At 35.8% G+C, this 17,568-nt stretch overlaps 1 protein-coding gene across 1 annotated transcript; it reads right to left on the bottom strand.

Annotated features, from left to right (window-relative positions):
• Nucleotides 1-3,125: 3,125 nt before the first annotated feature.
• Nucleotides 3,126-4,249, bottom strand: LOC108679716. The gene is made up of 2 exons (XM_018168422.2): nt 4,140-4,249; nt 3,126-3,639 (listed from the first exon to the last, which is right to left on the bottom strand). The coding sequence occupies exons 1-2, from the start codon at nt 4,216-4,218 to the stop codon at nt 3,386-3,388; spliced, it is 333 nt and encodes a 110-aa protein (XP_018023911.1). The 5' UTR covers nt 4,219-4,249; the 3' UTR covers nt 3,126-3,385.
• Nucleotides 4,250-17,568: the final 13,319 nt, after the last annotated feature.

Below are 17,568 nucleotides of genomic sequence, written 5' to 3'. Positions count from 1 at the left end.
CGACTCTTAGTTTCACCTTCCCCATAAATTTAGTGCATCGTGTTATTATTGCTACAATCAATATGCACCATTAACAATAGCTCGTTTAGTCGACGGTAGTTCAAGGCATAGATAATTCTATTAATAATCAACACTCAGGATACTTGAAATAAATTGAAACCTTTGTTTCAGTGAAAACCATGGATTAACAAATATAAATAAAAAGGAAAACCCTGCACACAACGGTTAATTGGATTAACGCAACCAATGTCTGCATCAAAGCAAATAAATAATAAAATATTTTGATTATATACTCGTTATGTCTCGGTATTTAAGTTAACGTGCTAAACTGTTGCACTTTTAGTAGGAGCTCACACATAATTCTACTATTCAATATTAAGAAAGTTTGGAAATGAAATTGGAATGTTGGTTTAGTCAATGAATCAAGAAACAGCGAAAATTTCGAACATTTGAACAGTGAAGTAGAGGCTGTGAGCTGTTGTCCCAACAGCTTATTGAATTAACACATCTAGCATTAAAATTTAAGCCAGCTTTTGGTTCTCATTAATTGCAATAAAGGTCGGCACAAGAACTTTGATTACAGATTCCAAATCTTTCGTTCTTCAATGTTTTCACCGTTAAAGTCAGCGGTGCTAAATACTTTCTCTAGTCAAAGCTGTTGGCGGCCAGAATGTGCTAACAGTGACTGTAAACATCGTGTAAAATCCGAGTGCAGACAACAGACAAAGTAGAAAGATAATGTGCACACTGTCGGCTACCACTGGATTTTTCAAAATTTTATGTTGCTCTATAACCTTAAGGCATGATTGATAATTATAAGGCTTTTTCGTAAACTACGATGCTTAATTAAACGCAACATTTGATGAATTGTCCATTACTTTTCAGATGAAAGCATAAGAAGCTATAATATAGGAGTTAGAAGTTTGTAATTGCAAGTTATAGGAACAACTTATGCCTAAGATTTTACTTTCATTTGTCCCTTTGCCGTCTGCTCAGATCTTGAATTTTGTCCGTTTTCATTATTTCTTTTTATGATGAATAAAATGACGGAGATTAATTTCAATTTATTGATGGTCAGGTTTTTATTTTTTTATCTTAATTATTTATTTATTTTATTTTTTTATTCATCCAGATACATTGAGAATTGTAATTTACGAAAACTAATACCTGAACAACTCATCTCACATATTTGAGATTCATCCAGTCAAAGAGCCAGTGTGAAATGGTAAACATTTCAAGATTATTATAAATCGGATTTCATTTGCAACAGTCATCGGCTGATGACCAGTTCAAAAACAACTTAACTCACGCATCAGCTGTTCACACGCACAGTCACAGCACAGTCGAGAACAATTTTCTCGAGGTAAACAGAAGAGCGTGTTTATTTGCGACTGCAATTTGCTAAACACATAATTCAGAGCAACTCACAACACGTAACAGGCCATTTATAAAAGTAATGCGCTCAACTCACACATGTAATATACCTACTGCCAATGAGCACGAATACAATTTATTTTTAGTTTAGTGAATATTCAAGTTCATTTTCGACAGTCACCGACCGAAAAATTGGGGATCGGCTCAATTTGCGCCGGAAAAATATAAAGCTTAAAATAAAACTGCAATTGAAAAAGAAACTTCCTCTTCGAAGTTGGTGAAGTTTCGCGAAAGCAGAAAGAGAAAATCTTAAATTAAAAAATACTCGAGTAACCCATCATGAAATCCTGCAGTCAGTCAGCTAGTGAATAATGAAAGAATTCCTGGCGTTTGAACAATATCCGAAATAAAAAAAAACTAGAAGTAATTCTAATCATATTTTCTCATAATTCGAGGAATTCATTCACTTCACCACGACGAAAGCGTCAAATTAACCTTATTATAATATATCCCTTTAGTGCGGTGAAACTACTCAAGTTCAAAGACAGGAAATAAAGCCTTAATTTATGTCAGGGAACTCGCTGAAAAGATTCGTCAGACATTTCTAACTATCATTCAATCTTGAAGCATTTATTCCCTCTAATCTACGTGCTAACCTGAAAAATCATCTCCTTAGTGACGGCAATTCCAACACTTCATTTCTGTGCAGCTAAAATAATCATTGATTAAAAGAAAGCAGGCGGTTCCTATCTCAGGAAAATATCGCAGGAATCTCAGACAAATTTTACAAAAACTTCAGTCAAATCCTCATACTGAGTTCGAGTTTGAACTCGGAAAACACGTGGACAAATCCCGAATGAATATATTCGAAATTTCGGAATGATATCTTTTCCACTTAAAGACGAGTGAACCTCCTAACAGTTTATGAATCGCTAATAAATTTGCAATTAAATAATAAATTTCGGTTCATCATAATTATTTATGATGGCATATCCTTCCAACACTTAGTTCTACCAATCGGTTCAGTAAATTTATCATCTATGTTTTGGTACAGTTCAGTAAAACCTTCAAGAGATTTTACAACTATAACTGACGTAGTTACTGCGGCTTCATATAATAAGAAGGAAACGACATGTAGGAAAATAAAAGTCACTCGTTGTTAATTATATTTTATCGGGTCGAATTTAAACGATGAACATCGTATTGATCGAAATCGGTCTACAGTACATCAGATGAGTGGATAATTAGTCCTGACACATTGCGGTCAATTTAATAGAATGATTATAATAGAAATCTTAGAATAAAATTATTCAAGTGCATTCAATTTCTGGAAAAGCATTTATTCATCCAAAAATAAATTAATCTCGTTACCTGATATTCTTTTTGGTAACGGCAAATCGTATTTTCATTGCTACAATCAATACACACCATTAAGCACAGACCGTTTAGTCCACAGTAGTTCACGTAGTAGATAATTCTGATATTCAGCAATCAGGAGGTTAGAAAGAAATTGAAATCTTTGTTTCGGCAAAGACCAAGGATTGACCAATTATTGAATATTGAAAATTGATAAGAAACAAATCGCCATAGCTATTATTCTCCTTCTCGGTAGCTTATAACACTAGCTTACACGTCCGCAATTTATTTTTTTTAATTGCGATGTCCGACAAAAATTTCTAATGTCGGCACTGACTTATTAAATTTTAAAAAGTACGAAAAAATTGTAATTTAATTTTTGCACCGGAACCTACAAATTTACTCGTAAATATTGGATTGCAGGCCTTTTTGTCCGCGGACTTGGTCGTTTTTTTGCCATCTGCAACCCTTGTGGGTAGTGCCATACTCACAGTGTTAAATGTAAAATAATTCACCAGATATCATAAAAAAGAGATTCCGCATGAAAAATGAAGAATCATTTCTTACGCTGAGAAAGAGGTAAGGCTGGTACAAGTTTATACATATGTGAGAACAGACTAAATCAATCACAATGAATATTTACTTCTGAGACTATTCAGGGCGTCCTTGCGCACAGTACTGGCAAGTCATTCATCAAGAACGGTTGATCTAATAACGTGCCAATTTTTCCATCGTCACGGAGCACGGATGCTCCCACATCACTGATGAATGAGAAGAAGTCGTTTGCAGTGAAGATGCAGCCAATCACCGGGGTGTTGTCAGGCCAGTGGTAAGGGCCGTTGTTAGGAGTTTGGTGAGCGCTCAGCCAGGCCGCGTGATCGGTACCAAAATATACCCATTTTCCATGGTCTGCAAGGAAGCCGCAAAAAATTAGTGCAAAATCACTTAATTTCACTGCCAATTAGAAATCTAGCCAGACCGCTGTACCTACAAGGTTTGTATTCCGTCCTCTGCAGAAGAACTCTGAGAAATCTGTGTACAAGTTCATTTTCCTTCACTGAACAATGGTAACTACGAGAAGCTGATTTTTCTGATCAGCCCAAGCTAACTCCCATTCATGTTAAATTTGAGTTTTAATCTGTTATATTTAAATCAAATAGATATAAATCAAAATGGGAATTATTTTATTAAATGTTCATAATTGACGGTTAATAGCAGTTTCTGACAAACGAATTCCCAGGAAGGATGGCGGATCGTTCTTAGAAAGACGTAGAAGAACTGAAAATTCCGCTATAAACCATTTAGCCAATATTCATGGTTGCGCTTGACATAACCTTAAATGAACCATAAAATTTCCTGCATCAGGTTGTCACGTGAATCAAGTTTGAAATATGGCCAAAGTATATTACCAGCGACGAGCTGCCTAGCTTCTCGAAGCAGTTGCTTGGTGTTGATGATGAGCGGAACCCCGCCTTCTGCACCGCACATCTTCTTCAGGTTGTCGGGAGATCCGTTGCTCGTTGTGCCTTTGAGATGTGTATAAGAGACAGTAATTTGTGTTCCATCCTAGATTGCNTATTGACTCACACGCCGCTGATGCCGTCATGTTTAGCTCTGGATGAAGTACGGTCACGTTCATCATGATCGTCTGAAACACCACGGCGTCTGCGGCCGTTCCAAGCAGCGTAACTATCGTTAACAGCAACAGCGGCCCCGCTCGCTGATGGCCATTGTGAGAAGCCATCCTGAGTACTGAAGTGGTCTGGGGAGGACGACGCGGTCTTTTATATCCTAAATAATGTGACCAATTGAGAGTTTTTAGACTTTTATGCAGCCTTAAGACCTCTATTTATGATTGATAGATTGTTGCAAGCTACGATGCTTTATCAAACCATAGGTAAATTGTTTATAACTTTCAGGATGTAAGCGAGTGAAGCTCAAGAAGTCTCGAATTCGTGAATAATCGAATTATTTTCTTTGTCGTGCCATTAGATGTCTATTCTCAGTTGACGAACAAGTTTTGATGACGCGTTGAGAATGGAGCGGCTAAGAGTTTACAATTGCAAGGGACATCATCAATTTATGACAATGGTTTTTAATCATATTTATACCATTTTCGTCTGCTCAGATGCGGTAATGTTTAGGTTTGTACGAAGTTTGACGACGCGTTGAGAATGGAGCGGCTAAAAGTTTAATGAATAATAGTTGGATGAATATAAATCGATAGAAAAAAAACAATCAAAATGTTTTTACAATTGCAAGGGACATCATCAATTTATGACAATGGTTTTTAATTATATTTATACCATGGTCGTCGTCTCAGATGCGGTAATGTTTAGGTCTTTACGAAGTTTGATGGCGCGTTAAGAATTGGGTGGCTAGAAGTTTTCATTGCAAGGGACATCACCAATTTATGACAATGGTTTTTAATCATATTTATACCATTGTCGTCTGCTCAGATGCGGTAATGTTTAGGTCTGTACGAAGTTTGATGGCGCATTGAGAATTGGGCGCTAGAAGCCTCACCGATCCATGCTGATATTTTTAAATATATTTATGACATTGCCGGCTGCTCAATTATTTAATTTCGCCTTTTTGCGTTCTTTCTCTTTCCATAGTTGAATGATGGAATGAATTTCTTATATTTTTAAAGCAATTATATCAGAACGCTAAAATCAGCTCTGATAGTTCTATCATATATAAAATCAATCAATAATTTTACTTATTCAGTGCTAGTCTTATATATATATATATATAGATATGAGTTAATAAATAATTACTTAATTAATCAGTTAACAATCTAATCGATGAATGAGGTGGGAAAATCTCGGAACGTCTGAAACACCACGGCGTCTGCGGCCGTTCCAAGCAGCGTAACTATCGTTAACAGCAACAGCGGCCCCGCTCGCTGATGGCCATTGTGAGAAGACAGGACGACGCGGTCTTTTATAAGCTACCGAATGTGTCCACTTAAAAATTTTCAGAATTTTATGTTGTTCTAAAACCTCAATTTATGATCGATAATTATTGGGCATTTTCGTAATTTAATGCTTAATTAAACGCAACATTTGATAAATTGTTCATTACTTTCTGGATGAAAGCATAAGAAGTTATTATATAGGATTTAAAAGTTTGTAATTGCATGTTATAAGAGCAACTTTTGCCAAGGATTTTACTTCTATTTGTGCGCTTGGCGTCTGCTCAGATCTTAAATTTTGGCCATTTACATCATTTCGTTTTAGGATGGATAAAGTGACGGAGATTAGTTTCAGTTTGTTGATGGTCAGGTTTTGCGATAATTGAGCTCATAATGAAAGAGAGATCTAAGAATTGCTGGCATAAATTATGGAATTAATATTTTTATCGCAATGCTTAGCGGCTTTTCGCAATCAAAGAACGCAATTTGGTGACTCGCTGAGAATATAATGACTAAAGTTTTTTAATGCAGGATATTACGCTGATTTATACTGATGATCGAAACATTTTTTGCTGCTACTGCCTTCACTTATGACAAAACTCAATTTTTTTAGACGGTACCTGAGATTTAAAAATTCTTATGCCGTGAAATGAGAGAGGCTGTCCTGGTCAACATTAGAATTTTCAAAGTTCTGGTAGTGAATCTTTTTTAAATTCTATGCATTAAAAAATCAACATTTATGCACGCATGGAGCTGAATTCTTAAAAAATACATATAATCGAAATAATCCTGTAAAATAATTATCATTGTCATGCAATTCTACGGAATTCCAAACATAGATTTCAGTATCTCGCTAATCATATACCATTCTTAACTTCTATTCAAATTAAAATTGCCATTCAATATTTTATGCAAGGTGAATTTGTTAATAAATGATATAATAATAATCATATAGCGGTTTCAACGTTTATCAGGCTGCAGGCCTGTCGTCGAATCTTAACATCACAGAACATCCACAGCTTGTTGAGGTATTGAACTCGTAACTCACTGCTTCAATTCTGCTGTGCTTGACCGCCCGGCCTCCTTGCCGATTCTGACCAGAAACTGGCGCACAGAGCTGAGATCGAACCCGCGCCTCTCTGCGCCAATCTTTGTACTCTGAACTTTAACCACTGGGCTTTTATTAAAACTAAAATTGCCATTCAATATTTTATGCAAGGCGAATTACTAATAAAATCTTTACTATTGTGGCAGAACTTTATTTACACGCTCATGAGCTTTGGAGTGTCCGTTTCGAAGCATTAGTTACGCATGTTGATGAATTATTTTATAGACATGCAAATACCTGACGAAATGTTAGGCCATTTGCAGACTCTACAAAGCTTTGAAAACATTAGCCACATATATGGTGGATATGGTGGATTATGGTGAAGGATTAGCCACAAATATGGCGGATATTCTATTTAAATCTGCGGGAGTCGTAGAGAAAACTATGTGCAACGGTGTTTTGTTCATTTATGCGGTGTGGTTGTCATTGAATTCTTGAATAATTACCATTAAAATTCAACTAACCGTGAATTTGACTTCCATTAAGTAAAATTGAGTTTTTTTTCTAGAGCTACTTAAACTCAGGTGACCATTTTGGTATAAGCTTCATCGAATCAACGCTTGCCATGAAGGTAGCCCTGAGAAGCAGGTGGTTCAATTAGTTCCTACCTAGTAAAAATGAACCAAACTGCATAAATTACAATAATAAATTTATTAATACTTAACAAATGACCTCTTGGAGAGCATGATTGAGGATCATTGCTAATATGTAAAGATTATGAAAATAATAGACCTTATGTCAGAGCTGTGAAGATGTTACGTACCGCAGCAGTGGGTTCAGTGTAATTATTCATTACCCTACATAAGCAATGTAAGTTAAAAGGCATACGTTGTAGCGGGCCAGATATTAGTCCCGCTTTGTGTACTAGATTTGAAGCCGCCGCACTACTCGACAGGTGACAGCAGAGAAAAATGTGCTAGACTAACTGTCGTCGGGTGTAGTCTGTTTCTAGTAGATAGCCACTTCTTCATACCCATTGTTGTGTCCATAACGATTTTCGTCAAATGTACCTTTCAAGTGTTATTGTATTTTGCGTTTTCAAGTCATTTCTGCAAATCTCTTGAGTAAATATTCTCCTGACTTCGTCCTTAGTCGTTTCAACCTTCCACGAACCGCAGGACCTGCTGGCAGAGACCTCTAAGTGTTTAGATGTATTAGTTTCCCGCTACAACGTGTTTAAGCATTTATCCTACAGTTGGAATCCAGCCAATGCCAAGGGAGCTGTCCCGCCCAGTTGAACGTCTTCCTATGGTCGTGACAGGCACTTAGCCATTAGCTGTGCTAAAAGTTAGGGATGCGTGCTCCACGAGCTGACTTTAACGGGCGAAGACAATTATTGTTCTAAACTTCACTTTGAATTTGGATAGTTAATCATAACATAGATATATCATAAATTTATTAACGGACAATACATTCATGATGCATTATACATTACAATAAATTCAGAATAGGAATATAATAACGGGCAATCGAGCCATCCGTTCATTTCATAAAATACCAAACAATCGAATCCGTCTGCTTTAATAAATTATGTACGATTAAGAGGATCTGACTGTTATAAAAACCAAAATAAACGCGTTTACTTTTTTGTCCAATCGAGTGTAATAGGCAGAATTTCAGAATCATTTATAATTAGGAAACATAAAGTTTGGATCACTTGCTTGATTTCAAACCTTAGTTCCGTGAATGCAATATTTTAGTAATAAGACTGTATAAGTATTCGGTTCATGAATTGAATGCAGTGAACCCAAAGTCACAAGGCAATATAAATAGTATTTTTTTAAGTGGAAAAGTGATATAATGCGAGGAATAATTGCCTCCTATCAGTAATTCTTGCGTAACTTTAATGATTGTTTCACTCTCATTGCATCCGGGAAAGTTAGTATATACAGTAGTTCCCTTGCCGTCTATAGGTTCCCTATAGTGAACTATAGGGAACTATTTAGGTTCCCTATAGTTCACATTGCCGTCAAATGCAGCCGCGACTGCATCAGTCCGGACAAATTACTTTGCTTTGTTGGAAAATAAGAGCCATGTAATGGCTCCAGATTCAAACATATAATTGTGCATAATTCACATCATTCTTGCACTAAATTATGTTTTTTACGGTTATGATTAAAAGTGAATTAGAGCACAACCTTATAATATAATTGAAACTTAAGCATTAACATTTTTTAGGTAAGTCATTTGCGCCAATCTAAATTAGTTTCTGCATTCTTGTACAATATATTTTGAACTATCATATTTTTTTCAGCGTGAAGTATTCAGGCATCAACTAATTTTGTCTGTAGAAACGTCTAACCAATGCCTTGCTGAAGTTAACAGTTGCTAATGAAGGCAAATTGATGATATATTATCTTTTAATTAAATCATATAACCTGGTAACACGACGGTTAAATGAATTGTCTGACGATACATCGGTCGACGGCTGGCTGAATCATCCAAATTCAAAACTAGCCAAGTAATTGAATAGTCTGAATTAGTAAGTGGATCCTTATCTTCATTGGTTATCATGACAAGTCTGCGACTGATAAATCCGTTTCCTTAATAATACAGGGATAACACATAAAATAAATAAATACAGACGTCAGTATATTTATATTTAAAATTAATTAGTTCGTGAACTTTGAGTAGAAAGCGATAGAACAAGCGAATTCAAAAAACACTAGATAGCTGTTGAAATTCAGCAATATGCACCATTTGGGTCACAATCTTGGATAATTTTTGATAGCCTTATGATAAAAACTACTGTATAAGTTTGGAACAAAGCAAATAATAAATCAATTTTTCCCTAACGGGCTCGTTGAAATCCATTGACATCTTATTACTGAAGAAATGTTGGCTCTGTATCAGTAAAAACATATTTTAACATCTTATTTTGAACGGGAATTTATTTATTCATTTTTTAATAAACTAGCTTCTCATTTCCCTCTGATGAGAGTGAATTCCGTGCTACAAAATAAACTATTCCGACCGTGAATAATTCAACACATTTATAGTTTAGTAAGTTTTATAATTTATACAAAATTTCCGTGCAAACAATGGCTAATTTGATGGCGACTGGCGGAGTTCTTCCTCCTTACAGTTACTGGGATAGTTACTGAAGTGTGCGGTTCAGAGGTGCCGTGTCTACGACCATTGAAATCAACCGGCTTACTTTTCACCATCTTACATGCAAAGATCACTGCAAAACTGTCATTATTCATCCTCATTATTATTAACGCCAAATTCTTAGCTCGAATTGAATTAATGTATTCAACGTTGAAATTAAAGCATTCAACGTTAAAATGAAACAGTAACACTAACTTTCCTAAAACAGAAACGGAAATGACTGTGGTCTACGGGTCGTATGCTGCGAAAATACAAAAAAATATAACTGCGAAAATACAAAAAAATATAATTCAGTACTCACTGCAGTGAGTGACAAAGAGCGCATTTTCTCGTCGACAAAAACTTGAGGTCACGGACGGACGGACAGACGGACGGACGGACAGACAGACAGACGGACATGGCTAGTACAATAGTGCATTTTTTCCATAAATGAGAAAATGCGCTAAAAAGATACAAAATGGTGAAAAGTATGTGGGCAGACCTATAACACTAGATTGTGGTGGACCTTATGAAAATTTAGTGAATTTGCGGATTACTTTCTGTTGCCAATCGTAAAAAATCAAAATACATATTTAAGAGACAGTCATTAACTGCTAAATATATTGAAAACGCTAAAATTGGGCCCAAACGTGCTTCTAGTACCACTGGACATTGTGTCCATGTACACTAACATCCCATTAAGAAACGCAATCAACGTTAATCGGGAATGTCTACGATGGGAGTGTTTTACCGTATAAAATTAAAATGATCAATACGATGGACTTCGGGGAAATCGTAGAGCTGATTTTTTAAACCATCTTACTAGAATTAGATGGAATTTTCTATTAGGAAGAGATTGGCTTAGCCCTCACCCGATATTGCTGATATACACCTACACTCTTTGGAGGGAAACTTTGTTGACCAAATTCCCAAAACTATTATGTATCGGAGATACAGAGATGACGTTTTCATTCTGAGCGAAACAGGTGAGGATTATCTCAAAAGTTTCTTATAAAAAATTAACATGATACACGAGTCATTAAAATTTACGATGGAAATAAGCACACAGCAGCTAAACTTTCTTGACCTCACAATACATACAGAGAGGAAATTTTCCATAAGAACGGAATATTGAATACCAAAACTTATTTTAAACCTACAGAAACGTTCCAGTATATTGAGGCCTCAAGTGCTCATCCCTCATTTTAATTGATAGACTTTGAGAAGGGCGAAATACTGAAGCACAAACGGAATAGCAACAATGTTCCGGACTTTATGAAAACTATCCTTACTTTCTACAAACACCGCAGACAAAGAAGCTACAGCAAAGCACTTTTCTTGGAGCAACTCAAAGAGGCCCAAAGCGGAAAAATAAAAATAAAAAAACAGAAAGATCACAACGATGCAACCTATTCTTTACTACAAAATATAACCCACAAACAACTACAAACGACCTGAGGCGAGCCTGATCTGCAGGGGCCATACTTTTAAAAATCGCTAAGTGAACGTAAGTACTTACGCTTTATTTTCTTGTCTATGATTGGTGGATTTTGCTTGCGTGGCCGTCAATGATTGGCTGATGAACTTACGATCTTTTAACCTTTTTGAAAGTATGCGCCATGAAGCATTGGCACCGGATCGAAGGAAGTGAGGGTCTTCGATCACTCTTCCCGATACCGCCTACCATCTTCTACAAACGGTATAAGAACCTACGCGAGTTCTTGGTGACGTCGAAATTCGGAAAACCAATCACAAAAAAACGAAGATACGAAACGAAGAATCTAGATATCTTAGTTGACCTCATATGAGTAACAATAACCTAATATAAAAAAGTTGAAAAAATCACAGGGGCCTGTTGAATAATGAAATTGCGTCATTGTCCTTAAAGATCTGAACACAGTAAAAATCATTGAAAAACAAAAAAAATATCTGTTATGATGTTACTCAAGATACGAAACAAAACTACCATGCAAAACAGACAGTCTAAAGACGATCACAGCCGTAGCACTGATTATCGTCGTCTTTCGTCTCGACCGCCGTACTGCATAATTTACGCGTCGAGGATGCCAAACATTTATCGTAATTTATTCCATTTATTCGACATTCCACAACTGTTTCTGTAAACAATACAGAAGAAAATATGTATAACTAAACATACAAAGAAAATTTATTGGTCATTATTTCAGAGGAAATATTCAGAGTATAAATTTAATTAATCCTCACGAACAGTGCGGGCAACGTGCTGTCGCACCAGACGCAAGCCGTAAACAAAGATAATTACTAAGGTACACCTGGGCTTGCCTAGTACTGCGTAGTGTCTTGTACAGTAATCTGTACGAAACCGAAATCCTACAATGTGCGCTTGCACAGTATCTGAGGGTTGTGATATCTAGTACAATTGAAATGCATCCAAGTTAAATACATAAAACAAAATGAAAACTATAAAACACACGAATAATAACGAAACCAGCCTCACTTGGCGTGGGGTTTTCTGAAAAAAATAAACAAGCGGGGCGAAAGGCAGCTGGTCTCTTGGGTAGCCAATCCTCTACAAACAATACAAAAAATACATACACTTGCTATTTTTCCAATGCCTTTCTCCTGCCTACATCGCGGCTTTTCTGTGTGGACTTGCTACCGCTATTTTTTCCCTATGCCTATCTCTCGCCTTTCTATGTGAGCTTGTCGGGCTCTACCTAATCAAAAATCTTGGCGGCGCGCGTGTTCATCGGCCTGGAAAGCGACTATGAGGGCAAAGCTGCAGACTGGCCGTTTTTCCCAAATCTCGGCTCGTGGACCGAGAGCAGACGGATTGGCCGCAATGCAACCATCGGCGATAATTAACGTGACACTTCTAGGTTGATTTTAAACGAGGGTCCACCTGCTACTTACGACCATGTTTCGGTTGCTCGTACTATGAACGACTCTGCAATCGAACTCGATCGTGTGTGTGTACGTTGGTGCCCAAACCTAAACTTAGGCTTTGACATTCACACCTATTGAATATAAATTGTTACTTATATCATCTATCGATGTTTACATAGAGCTACTGCATTCATACGCATTTCATAGTACTGTTATTAGTTTGTTAAACGGAATACGGCCAGAGATGTGAGAAAATTAAGGTGAGTTCGATGCATGATGTGTCTAATGATCTGATTTATTACAGTTAACATTGAACCGCTTTTTAATGCATGATTAATTTTAGAAAAGTTTGCTCAGAATGGGTTTACTGGAACTTGAGAGACATTTCAAAAACTATATTTCTCATAATTTGTTCCTAGGACATTATGGAAGTTTTGCGTAATTAAATAGCTAAAAAAAAGACATTTCTATGGCAATTAATAAAAGAGTGAATTACGTATCTTAACTTTCTTTATTTTTTTAACCACAATGAATATTAATGAGAATTTATTACTTAGAAAAATAATAGAAAAGATGCGATAGAATTTAAAAATCATTTTAATACGTTGCCATATCATTTAAGGATGTTATTTTTGAAAAAATTAGCAAGAAGAGTTTAAAGTGCTTTCACCGACCGTATGTAACTCCCACCATATCGATTGTTTGAAAAGTTCAACAGTACATTGTTACCAAATGTTTATGGACTAACAGGGCTAAGTATATCGGCACTTTCTCCATCATTCATGGTTTACACTATTGAATATTGTTTACACTAACAAGTTGACTTGCTAAATATCTAAATATTTCGGATTTTTCTCTAATTTACATTATGTAACAATTATATTACCGAATAATGTCCACAAATATCAATTTAAATTATTTATCTCACAGTAGCGCACTTAATCAGTTTATTGTGGCAACATTTCATGCATTAGCGAGCAATTTAACGACTAATCCTCGTGATACGTGAATCTGATCAACCTACTTTTCAAACTTCAGATGTTACAGTGGAGTGAGTAAAAAACTATTGTGAGATTTCATTTGTTTGTGTTTTGGAGTTTGTATTGTCTAATTTATATTTGATATTTTGGTAGCCCAATATATTTTTGTGAGCTCTAAACTTTCGAGCGCAGCGCGTTTTCGTAGCTAGTTTACCTCCCATAGCTCTTATTTCCTATCGAAATAGATTTTCACGACGGCAAAATTTCAGCGTGGTAAACGTCCATTATAAATTCGATGGTCTTTTGGGAAGCTTGAAAATTTGAATGAAATAAAGATAATAATTAGTGTAAATCAGTTGTTGCCGGCGCGTGGATGCGGGTGGAGTTTTAATAATTTTGTCAATAATTTTAATAATTGAATTGATGGAAGAATAAAATGATGGTAAATACAAAGTATACTTGATTATGGGTTGTCTATTGACACAGCAAAAGTTAGTTGAGTAAGAAATTTGAAATATTCAATTTGGGATGTAAATTGAAGTGTGAATTACAGTGTGATATAAGGAGCATGAGAGGGGCAAGCAGTAACTGCACACACAGAAGAAATGCCTTATCAATACACACGCTTGGACACATTAAAGCATAAAATAGCATCAATAATACATAACATGCCGCATTTTAGTTCAATTCAGTGCTGATAAAGTTAAACAATGATGAGAAATTTTAGGTTGTAAAATCCAATTTTAGCTATGCCCCCTCACAAAGAACATTCATAATCAACAGGAATTAAGCTGAATAACGATAAATAAAAACTCGTTTAGAATCTAAGATATGGAAAGCAATTTATGATATCAAGTGAAACTAAAATGCTGCAAAAAGTATTGAAGTTGTTCGGCCTACCATAAAGTGCTAAGTGCAACAGTGATACTTCCACCTGACAGCTCACAGCAGTGACCAAGTTTTGAATCGTGAAATAAAATGGGTTGGACAATTAACACTCGGAGATTAAATGACCATATTTTCAATTAGAGTCTACACTATTCTCAATCTGAATGATTTGCCAATAAAAACCCCTACCTAAACATTCACCCAAGCATTAGGTCTTCTCAGCACAAGCCACCAGTAAAAAGTAGACCGCTCGGTGAAGGACACCGCGGAACTCTGGTCCTAAACCCCGGATCATCTTAATATGAATTTACATGGTTACAGATTTGCTTGTAGCGAAAGGGTCATGGTAACCCCCGGTTACACAGTCTTGTATCCTTGACGATTGACGACTGACTAATTATTATATCAAGATATTTTAGAGTCAGATGTGGAAAAATTGCCTATATACTGAAGGGCCCAGATTGGACTCAGTGAGTGAGTGAGTCACTCACTAAATTATGTATGGATGATAATTTAACAGGTACATATATTCTGGTAATACCTTAGATAAAGTGCATCCAAAAAAAGGGTGTTTTTTAAATTATATTTTAATTTAATTTAATTATATATTTCAGATTCTTAATCTACACCCCAAAAAACATATAATTAAAAAATAAAAAACCCCTTTTTTGATGCACTTAATCTAAAGTAATACCAATATTCTATGTAAAAAATGCATGAAATAATATTGTTTATGTTGAAATTGCCTCGTATTGTATAATTGTGGAACTGAGCAAGTTGTTAGCCTGGAGCTGGATTGATCTTGGATAGATGAACCTTAATAGATGAAATAGAATTCCATCCTGCTGAATACACCTTAAATACACATAAAGTTAAACTTTTTGGGTTCCCAGTCATGGCCTTTGAATAATTCAATCATAATTGGATTTATTACCATTGATTCTTTAATTTATCAGGTGTTTTAAAAAATGAAGTTTGAAAACTGTCCATTAGGCTGTCAGTGACAGGCCTGTGCAAGTGTGCATAGCATGTTTCCTCTAACGGTTTTATAGAAATGTTCAATATCTTAGCCCAATATCTTAGGCATCTCATCAAGTCTTTGGTCACTGCATGGTCACTATTTTAACAAGTTTCCTCAGAATTGTTGGTATTTAGATAAATCTTTCAGCTCAGCAAACACTAATTACAAAATAGATTAAAGAATTTATATTTCACTGTAAAAATTTATTTATGTCACAATAAAATCATACTAATCTAAAACTTAATAAGACCAATTCTTACTTTTTTGTTACTTTTTTAAATTATGAAAACGTTTGATTCGCAGTATAAACTGATATCAATATCAGTAATTTGATATAATTATCAAGTTATTGACAAGTGCATTATGTAGGCAACATTTTTTTGTTACGTGATTGCGATTCCAAAATATGGAAGAGAAACGTCTGTGATGTTTGGAAACATATATTCATTTAGTTATGAAGGCAATATAGTATATATATTCATTTAGTTATCAAGGCAACATAGTATATATATTCATTTAGTTATGAAGGCAGGACGTCTTCGACTTCATGCAGTCAGTGGATGCCCACCATGGATGTTGTCGGAAAGGCAGCCCATGGCCACCGACCTGATCGAGTTGTCCGCTAAGCCCAAGTAGTATGACATCTTGGGAAAGTAAAAAATGCAGGGGTGAACATTGACATGTGTGCAATGAATATGATTAGAGCTAAGAAATACAAAAAATCAACAGCTTTGGCTGCGCTAGAAAGTTACGAGCACTTCGTTGATGTTCGCTAGTTATGTTTCTCTGCTCGCCCATATATCCTGTCACGGCAACATGGAAGACCTGCTGTGCTTTGCGAGGCCAGGTAAACTTGCGTTCAGTGAGTTAAGCAGCATTCTTAAGTTAGCGTACATAAAAGAAAAAGCCTCCAATTTCGGAACATGAGGCTGTCCATGTCACATTTATACAACAATGCATAAATTTTTATTTATACAATGTAATAAATCAAAAAATTTGATTATTTGAAATTTTATACAGAGCACTCGGTCATGGTTCATTAAGCGTTTTGAATGCAAATAAACAACATAAATGAAACAATATCAAATAAATGCATTTGGATATTGTTACAGCGATACTTGCTGTATTATCATCATTATGCCAATGTTTTTACACCCACAATTAATATTTTATTGCTGTAATGACCATCACGATACGCTCGCTAGCAACAGGAGAAAAACTCTCATTGGGACAGACAAAAAGGACACGTAAACTTTTTTTTATTCCTTACTGATGCAGCTGTAAAGTAATTAACCCCGCTGTCGACCCAAGGATACATGCACACGGCCTCCCCGGTGTAGTTCTGCCAGGCCTAACCAATGTGATACATACATTAAGCGTTTTTTTTTGCATTCTCATTTATTAAATGCATTCGAGTTATAAACCCTTCTGTTTGCTTACATAGTAATAGGAATACGTATAGTTGTGGCACCCGTTGCCATTGATGAATAAAGCAGGAACTTCTTTCTCTGCAGCGTAGTAGTACCCATCATACAACAACCATCTGAAAGGAAGATGCAGCAAGTTTATGAGGGTTTAAATGCACACCGAAGAGAAGCAATATCTTTAGAGAGAAGTATTAATTATATAATAGCAAATAATGTTTGCTAGTCAAAACATCAGGTGAATCAGACGGGGGTAAGTTTTCAAATCTTATCACGAATAGAAGTAAATAGTCTTATTTTCAGTCGCGTTTCACGATCAAAAAATGAGTTACACGCATGCAGTTACTATGACTCAGAGGTGACGCTGGAGATTAGAGAACGAACGTGACCCTCAATTTAATGATAACTTGTCTATGGAAAGGTCTATGGAAAGAGAGTCACATGAACTTCCGTCAACACCATCCTAATATTCCTTCACAGTTTTTTCGATTTGAACATGATATTTTGTTCGGGAAATTTCCGATCCGGACTTCTGAAAAGACTAC

The sequence above is a fragment of the Hyalella azteca genome, unplaced genomic scaffold (genome assembly GCF_000764305.2).
Source record: "Hyalella azteca isolate HAZT.00-mixed unplaced genomic scaffold, Hazt_2.0.2 contig6657, whole genome shotgun sequence".
Classification (NCBI taxonomy): Eukaryota; Metazoa; Arthropoda; class Malacostraca; order Amphipoda; family Hyalellidae; genus Hyalella; species Hyalella azteca.
Note: the sequence above shows the minus strand (reverse complement) of the source record. Positions and strands in the feature narration are given on the sequence as shown.